We start from the raw sequence: 17,294 nt of genomic DNA on the forward strand, positions 1-17,294 counted from the left end.
ATTTTAGAATGAAAAGCTCATATTCTAATGTTCATAATATGTGAAAGAAAGCGCGAATAGAGGAAGTATATACGCTTTCTAAATATTTTAGATAACATATTCATATTCTTGAATATTTATTTTATTTACACAGTTTCTTGTGCGTAAATATTTCTTTTCTGTACATAGATATACGTTAGCATGATGTTTCATGTATTAAAAAGAAAGTAAATCTATGTGTCCGATGTATAAAATGTAACGATTTCTAAATATTTTAGATAACATATTCATATTCTTAAATATTACTTTTATTTGACAATTAATACAGTATTATATAAATTTTCGACTTGTTCCGATTTTCACTTTAATGATTATCAAAACTTCATTCAATTCAAGTATATCGTTTAGCAAACCGCCCGCCTGTAAATGCATCAGATAATGACCAAAGATGTTAATTATCGATTCCCCCCCCCCCCCCCCCGTGTTACTACAACAACAACAATTAGGAAATTGGTAGCGATGATATTGGATTATTGGTTTTATTGATTTTTATGATAGGTAGATCTGTCCCGCTTTATCGGTTTCGAGATGTTACTAAAAGTTGGTAATGAATAATATATTGTTTATGTAAAATACGAAAAAAACATGTACCTTGATAGTTTCTCTCCGTTCCTTATAGTATATTTCTCGATTCAAAATACGTTAGTTTACCATAAAAACATAACATTACGCTACAAACGACAAAACTAATGTGGAACTTTGTTATTGTGCGTAACGCAAAACATCATGACGTCACTTCTGCTTACGGACGTTAATTTCCCGCGCTACTATAAAAAGAGTGCTACGTAAGTACTTTTATCTCTTATTTGTAAAATACGGTATGCAAGAAAAATAATCTGCCAGAATAAAATGTTACCATGTATACGATATGCAAGAAAAAATATCAGTCATGTGCCTCGGCCACCTGCGCATGGGCGATAATTCGGCAAGCCTCATTACCGCCCAATGCGCAGGTGCCCTCGGGACAGATATTTCTATCCGATTCGTAAACACATGACAGATATTATTAGTCTTCCTAATTTACACAATACCGAGCATATAATCCATTTTGGTTATCTTCTGTGGACAACTGCCGAGAAAAGAATGTTAACTGACTCAAGAACGCTATCATACATGGTACAGTTTTATTCCAAAACATTGAAAAAATGAGTAATTTTCAATTCTCGGTGATCACTCGCAAACGATCTCGGTATTTTGTTGGCTATTTTCAGTAATCGATGCTTGCCTTGGGTAAGTGTTTGTTGAAATATGTACATAAATGTTTTACATGTTCCGTGAAATCGCAGTTGAAGGAAAAACATAAATACCTTTGAAATTATCCAACATTTCTTGACGTGTCCGGTCCAGATGTTTACGTTTTATACGTATAGAAACCGGTGCGTTTTCGTAAACGCAAAAGGTTTCCTATAGAAGCCGTTTTGATTAACCACCGTGGGCCGTTTCGTCATTAAAGCACTTTCATTGTCAGATATATGCATTTTAACTGATATCAAGAAGCAAACCGAGTAGGCGTGAGATAGCTGTAAGGTATACAATGTATTTGCAAATGGTTTGCGAGAAGAAATATCCACTTTTTGTTTTTGAGAGGAGATAGTCATGTCGCCAAGGAGATAGCTCTGTTTTTATAAGGTAGCACTGTGTTCAAAATTTTAATGCTATATTGAGAACTTTACAATATTTATATTGGGTTGTCCTCTTTTAAAATAATATACAGTCACTGTACCATTGATCATACATATATGTATTAATTTGCATAGCATTTTGATATAGATGTTTCATAAGGCTATAGGCCTATTTGTACAATTTTGAGGGTCAAGTTCGGAGAGTTCCGCTAGCCAATCAGAGCATTGATTTCAACTTTTTGAAAGTGAAAGTAGAAATTTAAAAATATATAAATATTTAACCTGATATTCTAGCTTTCGATTACGATTATCACGGGTTTGCGAAGAAATGATAATAAAGCAAAAACAGTTTATGTTATGGGCAGACGTGCGAATGAATTGTTTTTCAATTAGATTTTGTTTTGCATTCAAAATTGAAAAGTTGCGTTTGTAACGATGTAACGGAAGTGAACTGCCTTTATTTTAACCATTCTGAAGTAGGTATTTCATCTCGGGAAAGTTTTATTCCTGCGGCGGCCCTTTTTCGATTGCCGGCTCGGGCAAGTTTTTTATTGTTATTATTATTTCGTATTTTTATGATGCTAATGCTCTTAAATCATAGTATGACGAAATTTCAATTTCAAAGAAAGATAATTTTACCCTAAATCTGGAGTCTAGGCCTTGTCCGTTTCAGCCAAACGCTTGCTAATAACTCGTCTGATTTGTTCAAATAAAATAGATTGGTGGAAATAAAAATAGAAATATTAGAATTTCAATTATACAAGAAGTTCTAACATTTAGAGGACCGATCACTTTAGTCATTTGGTCAGTTATTGTATGTGTAACTGAGGTTGCTGTTTTAATGCGTACATGTTAGTACATTAAATACATCATAATAAGCTTCTACGAAAGGTTGTCTTATAAATTTAATTGATAAATAAGTATGACTGTTAAAAACTTAAAGTTTTAGATTCACAAGTGCATTTGAACGTGCTCGTACAATGATGTCTGTGTTATTTGTACAAAATACATTTTATTTACGTACAAAAAAGGGCTGTGTCCTCCACGGAAAGTAATAATGGTATCATTATATTCAGATTTGATTTTACAAATTTTATATATTGTAAACAAATTTCAGAGCCACTGCCACTAAAGTTGGCGTCTTATAAAAATACGGGTAACCCTGTAAACCCGTCTATTGCTTTTCACAAGTTAATTTCATGAAGTACATTTTCTCTAACTGAATTAATTCATTTTAGAGGAAAAGTTGCACATGTACATTCTTAAATAAATAGCCTGCTATAGCCCACTTAGCTCAATAGTGAGTGCAGATCTATTGGTCATGGGCTTCGAGTCTGATGCCCGAGTCTGATGCCCGGTTAAGGCGTATGATCTCCCTGAATACTTGACAGTGTGTCTGAAATCGTTTAACTTCCGTCTATGACGCAATGATTCATAAGGAGAAGTTGAAGGTTACTTGCGGAAAACAAGGTAGTACTGGTTAAAACGGCAATAATCCAAAACAAGCAAAATAGATATAAGAAAAAATAAGGCAAAATGTATTTTACACATATTGTATAAATATAAAAATGTAATAACTGATTTGTATCTCGTAACTGGACATAACTACTGTCCTTTTACGGTCAACTGTACATGTAACACAGAGCTGTCTCCTTAGAGACATGACTATGTCCTTCACGACAGAGCTGTCTCTCACAATCAAAAAGTGAATATTTCTATTCGCAAACCATCTTTGGTACAAATTTTGTTTCCAAATACATTGTATACCTTACAACTATCTCAAGCCTACTCGGTTTGCCTTTAGATATCAGTTAAAATGCAAATACTTGACAATAAAAGTGCTTTCATGACGAAACAGCCCAGTTTACCATTAAATCAGTTTGCTGGTAAACATCGCCACGACCATAAATAAAGAATAGATTTGCGACCTTTAACAGATGGAGGATAGGGGGAGGGGAGGGCAAGTGTGTTTTATTATTATACGAATTTTCAAACGGTAACGCCAAGTTGGTGGCAATATAAGTTATCTTCACCCGGCTTTTGGTCTTACATGTTTATCTTTGTTTGTTAAAAGTTATTGAAGGTACAGTGCCGGTTGATAGTGACGAAAAAATCGTAGCAGTGCATGAAAATGTAATTCCTACAAAACAAACACTTTACGGGATGTTTATTGATTCGGACTTGCACATAAATTTATACTTTAATTGAAGATTTGTATGTGCTACTTCTAAAACCTCCCCTTGTAAAAATATTTTTGTACAGGCAACATTATGTTGTTTGATGTTGTATACACGACATTTTTGTTGTGTAATTGTTCTACTGAAATGTCTTCTTAAAGTCTACAATCCAATATAAACATCGGCAATTAGAAATATAAAGTGTTATATATAAAATACTAAATGTAATGTTGTTCTCATCAACACTAGAGAAAGCAACATAAAATATTATGCATTTCTCTAGACTTTTAGACTTTTCGTACATTTCTAATTCCTGATATTAAAGGTCAGACATATACGTAGAAAGATTTGATGACACCAACCTGCCATAATAGCTTAAGTCCAAAACGGGCAAAGAGAGAGATAAGGGGTAAATGTAGGGTGCAGGATGTGGATAAGTGACTAGAGAGTAAAAACTACCATATTGACTTTTGATCATACTGGCCTTTGATCTCTCATTGTGACCCTGACCACCTTCTACATAGGTGTATTGGTGTTGCGCAAGGCACGTCATCATTATTGAGAACATTGTGTCAAATAATTTACAAATACCTTTATGAATAGATGAGTTTTAGACCGGATAGGAAAATTGCCCTTTTCACATTTGACCTACAAGTTTGACCTTGATCTTTCAGATAAGTATCTAGATTTTGCCTGAAGCATGTTCTTACAGGGTAAAATTTATGCCAACTAATATTTAAATCCTGTTTTTCATGACAAATTTATTGACCGAACAGGAAAAAAACTGTTGACCTTTTATATCATAGTGTGACCTTGTCCTTTGAGCTAGGGGTACGGGTTTCACGCCTAACACGTCGTCTGATTATGGGGAATATATTTACCACCAAACAGATCATATCAATGCCATGTCAAAGACAGGATAGGAAGAAAGCCGTATTGTTCTTTGACCTTCAAATGTGACCTTGAACTAAGACCTACGGGTCCTTGTTTTGCGCATGCCACATCATATTAGCGTGGGAAACATCTAAGTTCCTTAATGAATAACTGAGTTATAGACAGGACAGGGAAAAAACGATTGACATTTCATCTCTATGTGTGACCTTCACTTTTGAGCTAGGGGTTCGGGTTTTGCGCAGGGCGTGTATGGGGAAAATTTATGCCAAGTCATATTGTAATCTCTTGGTAGAGTTCTGGACCGGATATTAAGAAGACTCTATTAATGTAGCAACAATCAACACTTTTTTTGTTTGATTACAAGATGAAAATTATGTTTTTGCACACTTGTATGTGTATGAATGACAAATCAATTGTGCTTTTGGCCATATAATTTAGTGATAATAATTTATAGGGTATGGACACGTAACACATTTTCCAGGTTATTGTGCAAAAGTGACCGCAGCTAACTGCATTTTTTCTGGTACATGTACATGTATTTGATTTATTTCAATATGACTTATATATCTACGAGAAAGGAAGATTTCCTTAGGTTCTTTAGAGAGATAGCGCATCCATTCTATAAAAATGAAAATGAAATTTGAAATTTTAATCCCATTTGAATACATGGTACATTCACCTTGAAAAACAGTGTATTATTTCCAATCTGCACAATCTTAAAAATCATACAGTATTTAAGATACCCTACATGCAACACAGTAAGCTAGGTTTAAAAAGTGTTGTTGAAAAAGATGCAATGAAACTTTGGTATACATGTATTTGTGACACACTTGACTTTCAATCCAAATGTCAAAGGTTCAAATACCAGTCAAGTACTTGAAATTTACGAGATACTCTTTAAGAGTAGACCACCGAAGAATGAGGTCTGTACTGGTTCTTTCAAGGAAAAAGTGCTACACTAAGCACATTAATGATTTAAAAAGAGCTAAGTTCAGTAAGCCAGAAATGCCTGTTTCTAAATGATTTTTATCTTTCTATTACTGGACCTTTCTCCCGCCCAGTCGCTCTGGACAGATCGCTCTGTGTCTGTACTGAAAGAGGATGAATTTTGCACCTGGAGTGACTGCCTCTGTATGTAAATGTGTTCATAATGAAAGGGTGCTGAGTACATCTACTAATTTAATAATAAAAATAATATAATAACAATAATAATAGGAAGAAGAAAGAAGAAGAAGAATGCAATGTTGCGTGTTGGCTGCATAGTAAGATCTAAAATGATTTAACGCATCAGTGTCATTTACATGCAAATAATTGTCCCCAGGTAGGACTACAAGACTTATGTGGGTTTTGCAAAGAAAAACGCGAGTTTAACATGAAGAAAGTATATGTATGATTTTAATGCACAAACTATGAATAATATTTGCGACTTTATTAGAATGATATTAAAGAGCTGTACCATTTGAAAACTTTTATAAACTGACATTTTTATAATGTCAATTGTATATACATATATTATAGGAAAACTGTTTCAATTGTGATACTACATGTAGTTATACATATTCCTGGTAGAACAATCACACAACAAAAATGTCGTGTGTACAACTCCAAACAACAAATTATTGCTTGTACCAGAATATTTTTGCAGAAGTAGCACATAAATATATTCAGTTACAGTATAAATTTATGTACGTCCAAATCAATAAACATCACGTAAAGTGTTCGTTTTGTACAGGAATTACATTTTCACGCACGGCTACGATTTGTTCATCACTATAAACTGGCACTGTACCTTCAATAACTTTTTAACAAACAAAGATAAACATATAAGATCAAAATCCTATGGAAGATAAATTATACGGCCACCAACTTGGCGTTATCGTCTGAAAACTTGTATATATTAAACACACTTACCGCTGCAAAATATGTCCTCTTTTATGTCAAAAAGTAAACAAATGATGCCATTTTGGAAATACGTCCCACCCCCCTGTTTAAGTTGCTTTTAAAGTCAAAGCAAATTTACATCGCCTACCATTCCCCGATTTTTAATATTCAATAAAAAGCTTGTAAAAATACAAAAACTATGATGACACCCACCTAAGTTGACGTTCTTCTATCTCAACCTGTAGTAGCTCGAAAGTTGCGACAGAACGATTTACCGTATACCTCTGAAAAAGATAGCCCTGTTGTTTACCAAGCGTGAATATCTATTATCTATTTATACCCGTTTGAGTGACATGAAAGGGTATATATAATGATGTTAATTGGGATAATGAGTTATGTTCCTTTATTTCTTCGTATAACTCTTTTACAAAAAAAAGCATTAATTTAAGAAAACTTGTTTTGCCAGGTAAGTAAATGTTTACTAAGCGTATGTTTGATCCATAACGAAAAGAGAATTGACTTTGCTATCTACAGACTTACAGATATTTTGTATCATGTTGTTATCATATCTAATGGAATATAGTTCGTCTACAAAATGATGCTATTAGGTAGTATTATAAAGCTCATGAAATCTATTTTCATCTATAAAATGATAACAATAAGACCATGATTTATTAGCAAATGAGGTGTAGTTTCGCCCACAAAATGATGTCAGTAAGTACATATGATATAGGTAATGGCCTCTAGTTTCATCTGTAAAATGATGTGATTATAGTGTTTGTCTAAAGAGACCCAAAGAAACTTTAATAGACTTTCCAGGTAACTGCTTTCATTTTCCTCTTGAAAAGTTCGTAAGGTGTACTATTGTACCAGTGGTATTCTAATGGCGGTTGTTTTGAAATCTGAAATATACTATATCCAAACACACGGTACTCGCATGACACGGACTTTCGTTTCGGTACTTCGTTTCTTCATTTTGCATGTAGTACACGAATGTTTAGGTCTTAGTACTTTTTGTTGGACATTGACTTTGTACATATGCCTACCGTGTACATGCAGAAATCAGACCGGACCATGCATACTTCATAATTAACAATTGTAACAATCATAATTGTATGCTTGCACTTCAGTCACACTTTATATTTTGACACATGCATTCTACATGTGCCATCCGTTATACAATTTTTATTGTAAACATCATTATCCTAATAATTTGCTGAGTATATTTAAAATGTTCACCTTTAAAAATTTCAAATAACAGATTTCAAATTTGGTATTACATTTGTATCTGAAATGTCTTAACTGATTTGCGGTCAATCGTAGCCATCAGGATGTTTGTCTTTCTTAAAACTGTACAAAATTTGAAACTGGGTCACCTCTGGTAATAAAACTAGGTTACAAGTTCAAATTATAGTTAACTTTGTAAACATTGTATAGACCCCATTTTCAACATCACCTAAGGAGTATTTGTGTTAATGATATCTAGTTTGTATATTCTACCAGATCTACATAAATCCTAGATAAAATGTTTGATTTTTTAAAAAAATCAATGCCATGTTCGAAACCGTTTTCTCTGGGATTAAAAACAAGGCCATTAGGTCACTTTTACAAAATGATTAGCAGCAACTGCTGTCTCCATCAGTGCTTTGAGTGCTTTAATTTAAATATGGTGAAATTGAACCAAAAAATGGTCTATGCTCTCTACCTATGTTGAATACTTAAAAATACTGGCTTACAGTTGGGAAGGGAGTGGGGGGGGGGTGTGAGGAGGTCGTCATCCCAAGTGTTTGTGGTGAAACAAATTTGTTTTAAATAAGTCGAGCTAAATGGCCCATAGCTTTAGAACGGAAGAGGAGTTTTATAGATTTCTTATATCAGTTAAAGTAAAATAAATGGCTCCATGGCGAAATTTGACCCAAATAGCAAGAACTGAACGAACTTGGTAGAAGACCACTAGACGATGCTACATACCAAATGTCCAGCCTTTAGGTTTTACAGCTATAGACAAGGAGATTCCAAAAGTTTTTTCTAATATAAGTCTATGCAAAACAAGTGGCCCCTGGGCGGGAACAATTTTAACCACAGAGCTAAGATTTAAACCAGATTGCTTAGGAACATCTACATAACGCAAAAGATAAAGGACTTGATACTTCATGTTTTAGACAGGTTTTTTTACCCCATTGCCATCATTTGAAAAATAATTATAGAGGACCACCATACCATGCCACATGAAATTACATGAAAAATATCTAAGGTCTGTCAAGTACGGTTTCAGTCAAGAAGTTGCATTTTAAAAAAAATCTTATATCAGTCTATGTAAAACCAAAAATCCTGAGGGCGAAGCCAATATTGATCCAAGGGTATCATATGAACAAACTTGGTAGAAGACCACTACAAAATGATACATGCTTGATATCTAAAGTATCCTAAATATTTAAGCTTTAGGCTCCATGTTCACAAAACATGTTCAGTCTCAGCTGAGTTTGATTTGTCATTTAGTAAAATTGATATTTCATAAATATTTTATAGCAAAAGAGTGTTTTTACACTATTTATACACGATGGGCGGTTATACGACGAGCGTAATAATTTCACGAGGGCGCAGTCCGAGTGAAATTATTTGTACGACGTATTACCGCCAGAATGTAAAATAGTGTTAAAACACGGTTTTGCTATAAATTACTTCGATTCTAGTATGCCTTTAAAGAGGCACTACGAAATAACTGTATAACAGTGACATATATTTGGCAAAGACAGTGTGTTTAATGTCTTAAAATTGTATTGAATTAATGTAGTAATATGTAAATAAATCAATGTATTTAGTTAAATTTCGATCACATTTTGTTTCTACAGTGTAAGACAGTTATTCATCTATATACTTAAAACTATGCTGAAAAGAGAATGACTGAATAAGTTTGCAGATAAAGTTGTGAACACACATTTATTCAGGAAGGGCCTAAATTGTCCACCTGAAAACCTGTACCTTTAGCTGTATATTACCTGTATTATAAGAATGATTTTCATGAAGTTTTGTGGGCGAAAAAACTAGGTCACTAGGTCGTGGTGGGTCTTTAATCTATAAAAGAAGATAAACCATAGTAGCGCTCTTTCTTGCTCGCAACAAAAACATTGACGTCACCGCACGTTAACATGACGTCATTCTAGCGTAAGAGTGCTTTAACAAGGAAAAGTATATAAGAATGTATGGACGATAAGCTGTACATGCTTAAGTCAAATTAAATATTCTGTTGTGTTCTGTTCAATAAAACTTCAAACTCAATCTAAGTTGAGACCAAAAAACAAAAAATATGTGAACACAGAGCCAGGTCTTTGAAATTTAGACAAGATTTTTTTTTTTCCAAAATAAACACATGTAAGAAAAAGTGAACACCCATGGCGGCGCACATTTTAGACCTCAAGGTTTGGGTGACATGAAACGTACATTTATAACAACCATTTATCTTTTTGTAGTGTCTGACTTTGCCTTATTTGAACCCATTAAGTAAAATCATAAAACTACTCACGCGACGGGAAATAAAATTCATTTTTACCTTTACTCATATCACATAAGTTTTTAAAGCAAGAAATATGTTGTAACAATTACGCATTACAACAGAAAACCCTTTCAGATGAAAACGAGTGTTTTGCCAAAGAGGTAACCGCAAAATATGAATATGATGTTAAAAGAAATTTTACTGGTTATCATAATTATGTGCATACAATATACTGAATCCTGTTAAGATGTTTTTCCAGTGGGTTGAATGCACTCAGGTAAAATTATATGTTTTCTCCTTAACATGGTAAAATTAAACCTAAAAGTAAAGGATGCGATTCTTTAATCTCGATATCGGGTATTTCTGTGACTAGCAAATTCAGAAAAATCAAACAAATACATTATATCAATATAGGGATACAAATGTCCTCTTTGTTTTATAAATATCAGAAGCAACACAATTTCTTAATTGGTGTTGTTTACTATAGCTTAAAAAAATAACGAACTAAAAATATACAATTAATTGGCGTGTCTTTTATACGAGCAATGAAAATAGACCAGCTTATAATGCTTGTCGAAATTTATTTTTCTATCCTTTAAAGTCATGTGATTCCCCACCGTGATTCATCTTTTCCTTAAAGTCCTCAGAACTTATTATGGACAACTTTTGTGATTAAAAATAAGCACAACATTTAAAGAATAAGCGTAGGAAGAAATTGAGCCGTGCCATGAGAAAACCAACATAGTGGTCTGCGCTGGTCAGGATCCATGTTGTTTGCTAACAGTTTCTTTAATTGCAATAGTCTTTGAAAGCGAACAGCATGGATCCTGACCAGACTGCGCGGATGCGCAGGCTGGTCTGGATCCATGCTGGCCGCAAAGCCACTATGTTGGTTTTCTCATAGCGCGGCACATATTTAGATAAAGCACGAAGATATATGATTTTTTTCTTCTTCATTATGTTCTCTGGAGATATAGATACAAGTTATTTACAGGTTCATGTTATACCCTATCAAGTTATTAAAATCAATTTTAATGTATAATCGAGATGTATTCAAGATAACTCAGCTACAACTCCTGTCTTCTACTGTAACTCGAAAGTTTCTGCTGATGTTCCCTAGTTCTTAAACCATTTAATGTTTTGCTCAGACTTCAAGGCATTCTCGTATGCCGTTGACAAGTTGTTGTTTGTTTTAAACTCAAATGGCCAATTTACTTTAAATTTTAAGGAGTCATCGAATACATGTTATAACTTATCTTCATGGAGTTGGGAAATCAATTTTATGTTAATGATGATTTTACTTCAAAGATGTCAACACGTCGACTAGGTCGTTTGCACGTTAATTCTTATGAGCGAACAAATTAGAAGTTATAACGGTACAAGTTATACTAAATTGCAAAAAAAAGAACAGGAACAAAATTGTAGAGCCAGTCTACGTATTTTAACAACTCTTGTATATATATTATTAACTTTATTAATAGAAAAAAACGATTTAAGTATATTAATGTGGTTTACAAGTTGAATATTATGTCTGAGTTACTTATCAAAAAGCAAACTTTTCCTTCACATATATGCTTTAACAAGAAAATATGTTACTTTATCATAATAATTACAAATTGATATAATATCAAAATTTATTGTACTGCATAAAATCACCAATGTAAATTTCTTATTAGTGTATTAACCTGAATAATATATCATTTCCCGGCGATTTAATATCTCATGCGCAAAATCGTTATTTTCTTTTCTGCGCATGTGATATCATTTTGTAAGTAGCGAAAGGACTGTTTTTCACTTGGAAAGTGTTATTAAACACATTGCAAAGGACTCATATATTTACATTTGTATAACCACTATTCTTTCCATGAATTATTCTGCTACGTCTGCTCTAATATTAAGGGAATTACGTAACGTATAAAAATAACAATACTGTTGTATTATAGCATTATTAAAATAAAATGTTACAAAGCTGTGCAATATTTGTGTAGATACGGCTTTACTGATCTTGAAACTTCTGTCAAAATTTCTGGTTAACTTATTTATGATATAGCAGTATATCTATGTAATCATTAATTCTAATTGCCTTTTCAATTTTATGCGGACATTTTAAGACCAATGATGTTACTTAAAGTTTGCCAATTCAAAAGAAGTTTTACCTTTAATCCTAGTATTAAATAGACTATATAATTTGGCACTAGTGACGGATAAATAAATAAATAAAACTCTCGAACGGATATACAACACATTGATACACCTTGCCGTATACCGTCAAGTAAATTTATGTGAAAAGAGTCCTGAAGATTGTGATTGCTTCATTTTCAAATTAAAATGGAAGCAATTTGTCACTCTTCAATTTTAAAATAAAAAATACCCATACAATGTTCAGACAATGGAGAATACTTTACGAGGTTATAAAATAATGTCATTTTGATAGAAAATAATTTATAGCTTTTTAAAACCTGACATATGCGATATATTCCACATTTTTATATAGAAACACATAGAAACCATAGTCATCAACTTCAAACAAAAATGGAAGCAAAATGTTTTGGTACCACATCAATAAAAAATACATTGAAATAAATGGCAAAAAATGAAGATTACTTCACGAGGTTATAAAATGTTGTTAAATAACGATAAAAATACGTTTTTAATGGTTGAAATATATTTTCCTATATAAATCTATAGTAAAACTGTCTATCGATAAACGTTATCGGGTCCGCGATCCGCGTATATTCAAGGGAGACTAATTTTGCAGAAACTACTGGTCAATGTCATGCCATAAAATCTTACAGTATAGTAATATATTTTAGATGACGGGAGTATTGCGGAATTAGAGATGAATTGTGATTAACCGGACACAGGATTCGATTCTTATAATTCCGACAATACTAGTTTAAACAAAGTATTGAAATTAGTTTTCCAGGTTATAACTTTCATTGAAAATGTCTTGAATAACTCGAGTATGGCGTTTACGTTACTGATTCAAATGTACTGTGCTACATGAGATAAACAAATTCTTTTCCATAATTGACATGTTTTATATTCATGAAATTGCATTACGTAAAAGAAAAATTGTATGGGTGTAAACACGTTCAGAATCAACAAAACACCTTGCCATTTATTTACTTATACCATTGTCCTCAATCATGAATTTTATTTATTTTGTTTTACCAATATATCAAACAAACAGTAAAACCATTTTGTTTATTCTTTTGTATTCGTATCTCGATTACAAAATGATAAAAAGTTAGGACAATTTGTAGGCCCTATGTAAGTGTTCATTATGAATTTATTTTTTAATTTTCCAAAACTGAACTATTGCAAAATGTACTTTACTCATGCTAACAGTATTCTTACTATTCCCTTTTAGTTTTTGTACTAATTATATGTAAATTATATGTACATATAACCTTTCTCTAGAAATACATCTTTGACTTTAAGAAAAACTTATCTCGGAAAATACACCATTTTACTAGGGTGCATTCAACTTTGTGATAAAAATATGCACATGATACAGTACATTCGTGTTTTTATTCAGAAAGTGCGGTTACGACTAGGGTGCAATTTAATTACTGTTTAATTAATCCACATTTTGCATGTCATGTGTAAAGGGTTAACAGCGCAAATAAGGTGTCTGTAGTGTTTGGAATTATGTAATCTTTGCCGTTAATCATTTACAGCTGTCTAATATTAAAACGTATCAGTCACTAATTCAGCAACTTTCATTCGGTAAAGTAATTAGTATACGTCCTTAAATTCATACGATTCACAATACAGTGTACATGATAAGTATTATTAATAACTCACGTGCGTTACGAAATCGCTATAGGATATGACACACTCTCGTGGTGGTATTCTGACACCGATCCTTGCGGAATCAATGTCGTCTCGGGAATCGATTGGTCTGCTTGGTGGCGGCAATGTTGTTGTCGTCGTTCGCGGCATCATTGTACTTGTAAAAGGATTGGGAAAAATCGTCGGTCTTCTAAACCTGTAGTTCTTGCTATAACGGTATCTGTCTTGACTCCTCCCTTTGTGACCAAGGCAGCATGAAACCATAACCAACAGGATAAACACTGTAAGCCTCCTGGAGCAGTAAGTCAAGTAACAAAACTGACATTACCGTATATTTAAAGTTGAAAACTTTGCTATGTTAATCAATGTAAACACTAGAATTGTGTCCAAAGAACAAGGATGCCCCAACATACTGCGCCATCATCTAAATAGCAAAGTTTTTATCAATAAAGGGTCACAATTTATGAAAAAAATAGCTCAGGAAAAGCCTATTATTTAAAGTCATCTTAACATCCATGTTCTTCATTTGTGAAACATTCTAGCATATCTTTTCAAGTGTATTTTAGGAGTTGGGCAGCGGTAAAATAGACACTGTTCCTTCCATTATGGTCATTTACACATTAAGCTCGTTCAGTCAAAGCAAAATGTCCTCCCGTCATGATCACCTGTACATTAAGCTTTTTTTCCTCTGAAAATTTGAAGGAAATCAGGCTAGCAGAGGGAGGATTTGGACACACGAACTTTCGGACCGTACGGACGTACGTACAGCAGCAACGCTTTATGCCCCCCCCCCCCACACACACCACAGACACACACCAAATGAATATGGCGGCATAAAAAGTAACACTCATGCCTTTTCGAAATTTAGGCTCTACTGACACACATTAACATATCTTTTACTAAATACTAAAAACATATTCACACTTTCATCAAAGTCTATACCGTTATGATTTGCTCCACAAGGACAAATACGACAAGAAATGATGTGCTCCCCTTATACAGTCTGGATCAGATATGGTCAATACTGCTATGTCAGATATCGATTAATAACCAAAATTAATATGAAATAAGGCACTGTCTCAATCGGGAATCGTTACAATCCATCAGCTTGCGCAGAAATATGCGTGTATCAGTTCAAAGGTAGATTTTGGAATAAAACAAAATAGTACTGCCATATTGTTGTGCAAGACGTTGCGGTTCAGACAAGCTATGTGGACGCTTATTACGCACGAGGAAATGCATATTCTTCCGAAAGATCAGAAGTCAGACGCTCTGTGCACGTGCTGGAATGACACACTTTTTAATTCGATAGTATGTCTCATTCGGTATACTAGTATATCGCATGTTACCGTAGAGTGATTGAGAATCGATTACCTAATAAAACGGATGATGCATTAACCATACATCTGTACATAGGTTGTTTCTACTATCAAATCTATTATATCAGGAAAATTTTGAAACGCCTTTCTTAGCGTAGTGTTATTTTATTTACACTGTCTTGCCTAACTTGTTGAAGAAAGGGTATGGAAGAGATGGACATGCGCAAAACGCGTTTAAACCCCAAGTGGCTTCTATACAGGTTAATGACAGTTCCAAGGCGATGCTCCTATTTTCTTCTTCTTCTTCTTCTACTTCTTCTTCCATGTACAGGACAAGAATTCAGTAAGGAATGTACACAGTGATATTCAACCTGACTTTCGTCCGCTTCGTTTATGTTTATTCTCTCTATGGTGGCCGTGTGATATTTCTTATCACCCGTTCCCCTTTTTACGCACCATTCCTCCCTCCTTTCCGTTTTGGGGTGATGTTAGCTACCCACCATTCTCGCATACCAGAGGTCTACCGTGGTTCCCCGGATGAACGTGTCTCGGGATTTTGACGAACATCTGATAGATGAGAATGACTACCCACCATATATCGTGATTATTTTGCCAACGGCCGTTCCTGAGCGGTGCCTCTGATGTTTGTCCAACTTGTCTATTTACAATTTCTTTAACTATACAAGGCTGCGTGCGTGAGTGCGTACTTGTCTGCGTGTGTTAGTCTTGTGCGCGTGCACGATTATACTGCTGTGGTTAGTGGCCTAATGAGGCTGCATTTTGGGACCCTTTTGAAAAGTGATCCTTTCTTTCTCCCCTTCCCCGAACATCCTTCCACATTTTCTAACACATGATATTTAAATGACAAAAATATAATAATCTTATTTTGTCTTGTTATCTGGCACATTGTATAATAAAACTAGCATTTTCGTTGATATTGTACATACACCGAGACGTAAGATCACTTCCACTTGTATGACCAGTTTTTAATTATTATGATATTGATACTATGGTTGTTAGTTGTCAATAAAACCAAATTACTGTGTTTTCTCTGTACAGTAAAAATTCAAAGAAAAACATACCCGATAGATAACGACGTCTGTTAACTACCAAAACAACAGCTTACAATGTATGACAGAGATTTAATCATGAATTTATTTCTACCCTACTATGGAAATAAGAACAAAATTAATGAAAGATTTATAAGAGACAAACAAAAAATAATATGAAATGTAATTCACATCCATCGCCAAACAAATAGCACATATGATAAAGCTTTTTTTTTTCATTGATATATTGAATTTTTTACTAGAATAAAAAGTGAAATTTACAAATATTCTTACATTTTCTGTCTGCTTTTCTATCCGCCTCAAACACTATTTAGGCCCTTACACGTTCCTTTAAATATCAACTGATTTCATGCAAACGCATTTCCTTGAAGCTCAAGGCAAACTATATTTTTAGATAGCAATAAAATTACATTTTTCCGCTCAATGTGACTACATGTAGCTTAAAATAAGATAACGTAATATATATTTATGAAATAGATTTTTCCCTTGCGATATAGTTTAATTTTCACGAGCTACGACTGGATGTGTCGCCCTTTATACTGGTAATGTTATATTTTGGTCATTTTGGAAGATAGGGTCTCGTTCAGGATTTCAGTCTGCAAATCTTACGTACCTATTGGATAATAGTCATTCGTATAGAACATCATTTTGCCACATTTCAAATGATGCAAGCTGTATGTGTCTACTATAGACTCAGAAAGTCCAATCCTAAAGGCATCCGCTCCTCATACCGGTCATGTTAGTATTGTTAGATGAAGAAAAATATGTGATATTTTCCACACAAAAAAAAAAAAAACGATAAAAAATGTGCTATTTGTTGAATAAAGTAGAAGGTGCGGAATGTAAGGCTTACAATGTGACTGAACAGCTCAGTAGGGACAGTACAAGACTGCCTTCCAGTTTCTTGTAAGGAAATTGTCAACAACCTGAAGTGGACAAGGAAGTTCCGACCTGGGATCATGTAACACTGGGTAGGCTAACTGACCACTGTTGAAACACCT

The 17,294-nt window shown here is 33.8% G+C and overlaps 1 protein-coding gene across 1 annotated transcript in view; it reads right to left on the bottom strand.

Moving 5' to 3' along the window:
• LOC128555692 (uncharacterized) overlaps window positions 1–16,675 on the bottom strand; it is a 35,617-nt gene extending 18,942 nt beyond the window's left edge. Inside the window, exons 1-2 of the mRNA XM_053538809.1 lie at window positions 16,567–16,675; window positions 13,917–14,196 (exon numbers count right to left, since the gene is read on the bottom strand). Coding sequence (XP_053394784.1) covers window positions 13,917–14,196; window positions 16,567–16,568 — 282 coding nt within the window. The 5' untranslated portion in view covers window positions 16,569–16,675. The remainder of the gene's footprint in view (window positions 1–13,916; window positions 14,197–16,566) is intronic.
• Window positions 16,676–17,294: the final 619 nt, after the last annotated feature.

This window comes from Mercenaria mercenaria, chromosome 3, assembly GCF_021730395.1.
Source record: "Mercenaria mercenaria strain notata chromosome 3, MADL_Memer_1, whole genome shotgun sequence".
Taxonomy (NCBI): Eukaryota; Metazoa; Mollusca; class Bivalvia; order Venerida; family Veneridae; genus Mercenaria; species Mercenaria mercenaria.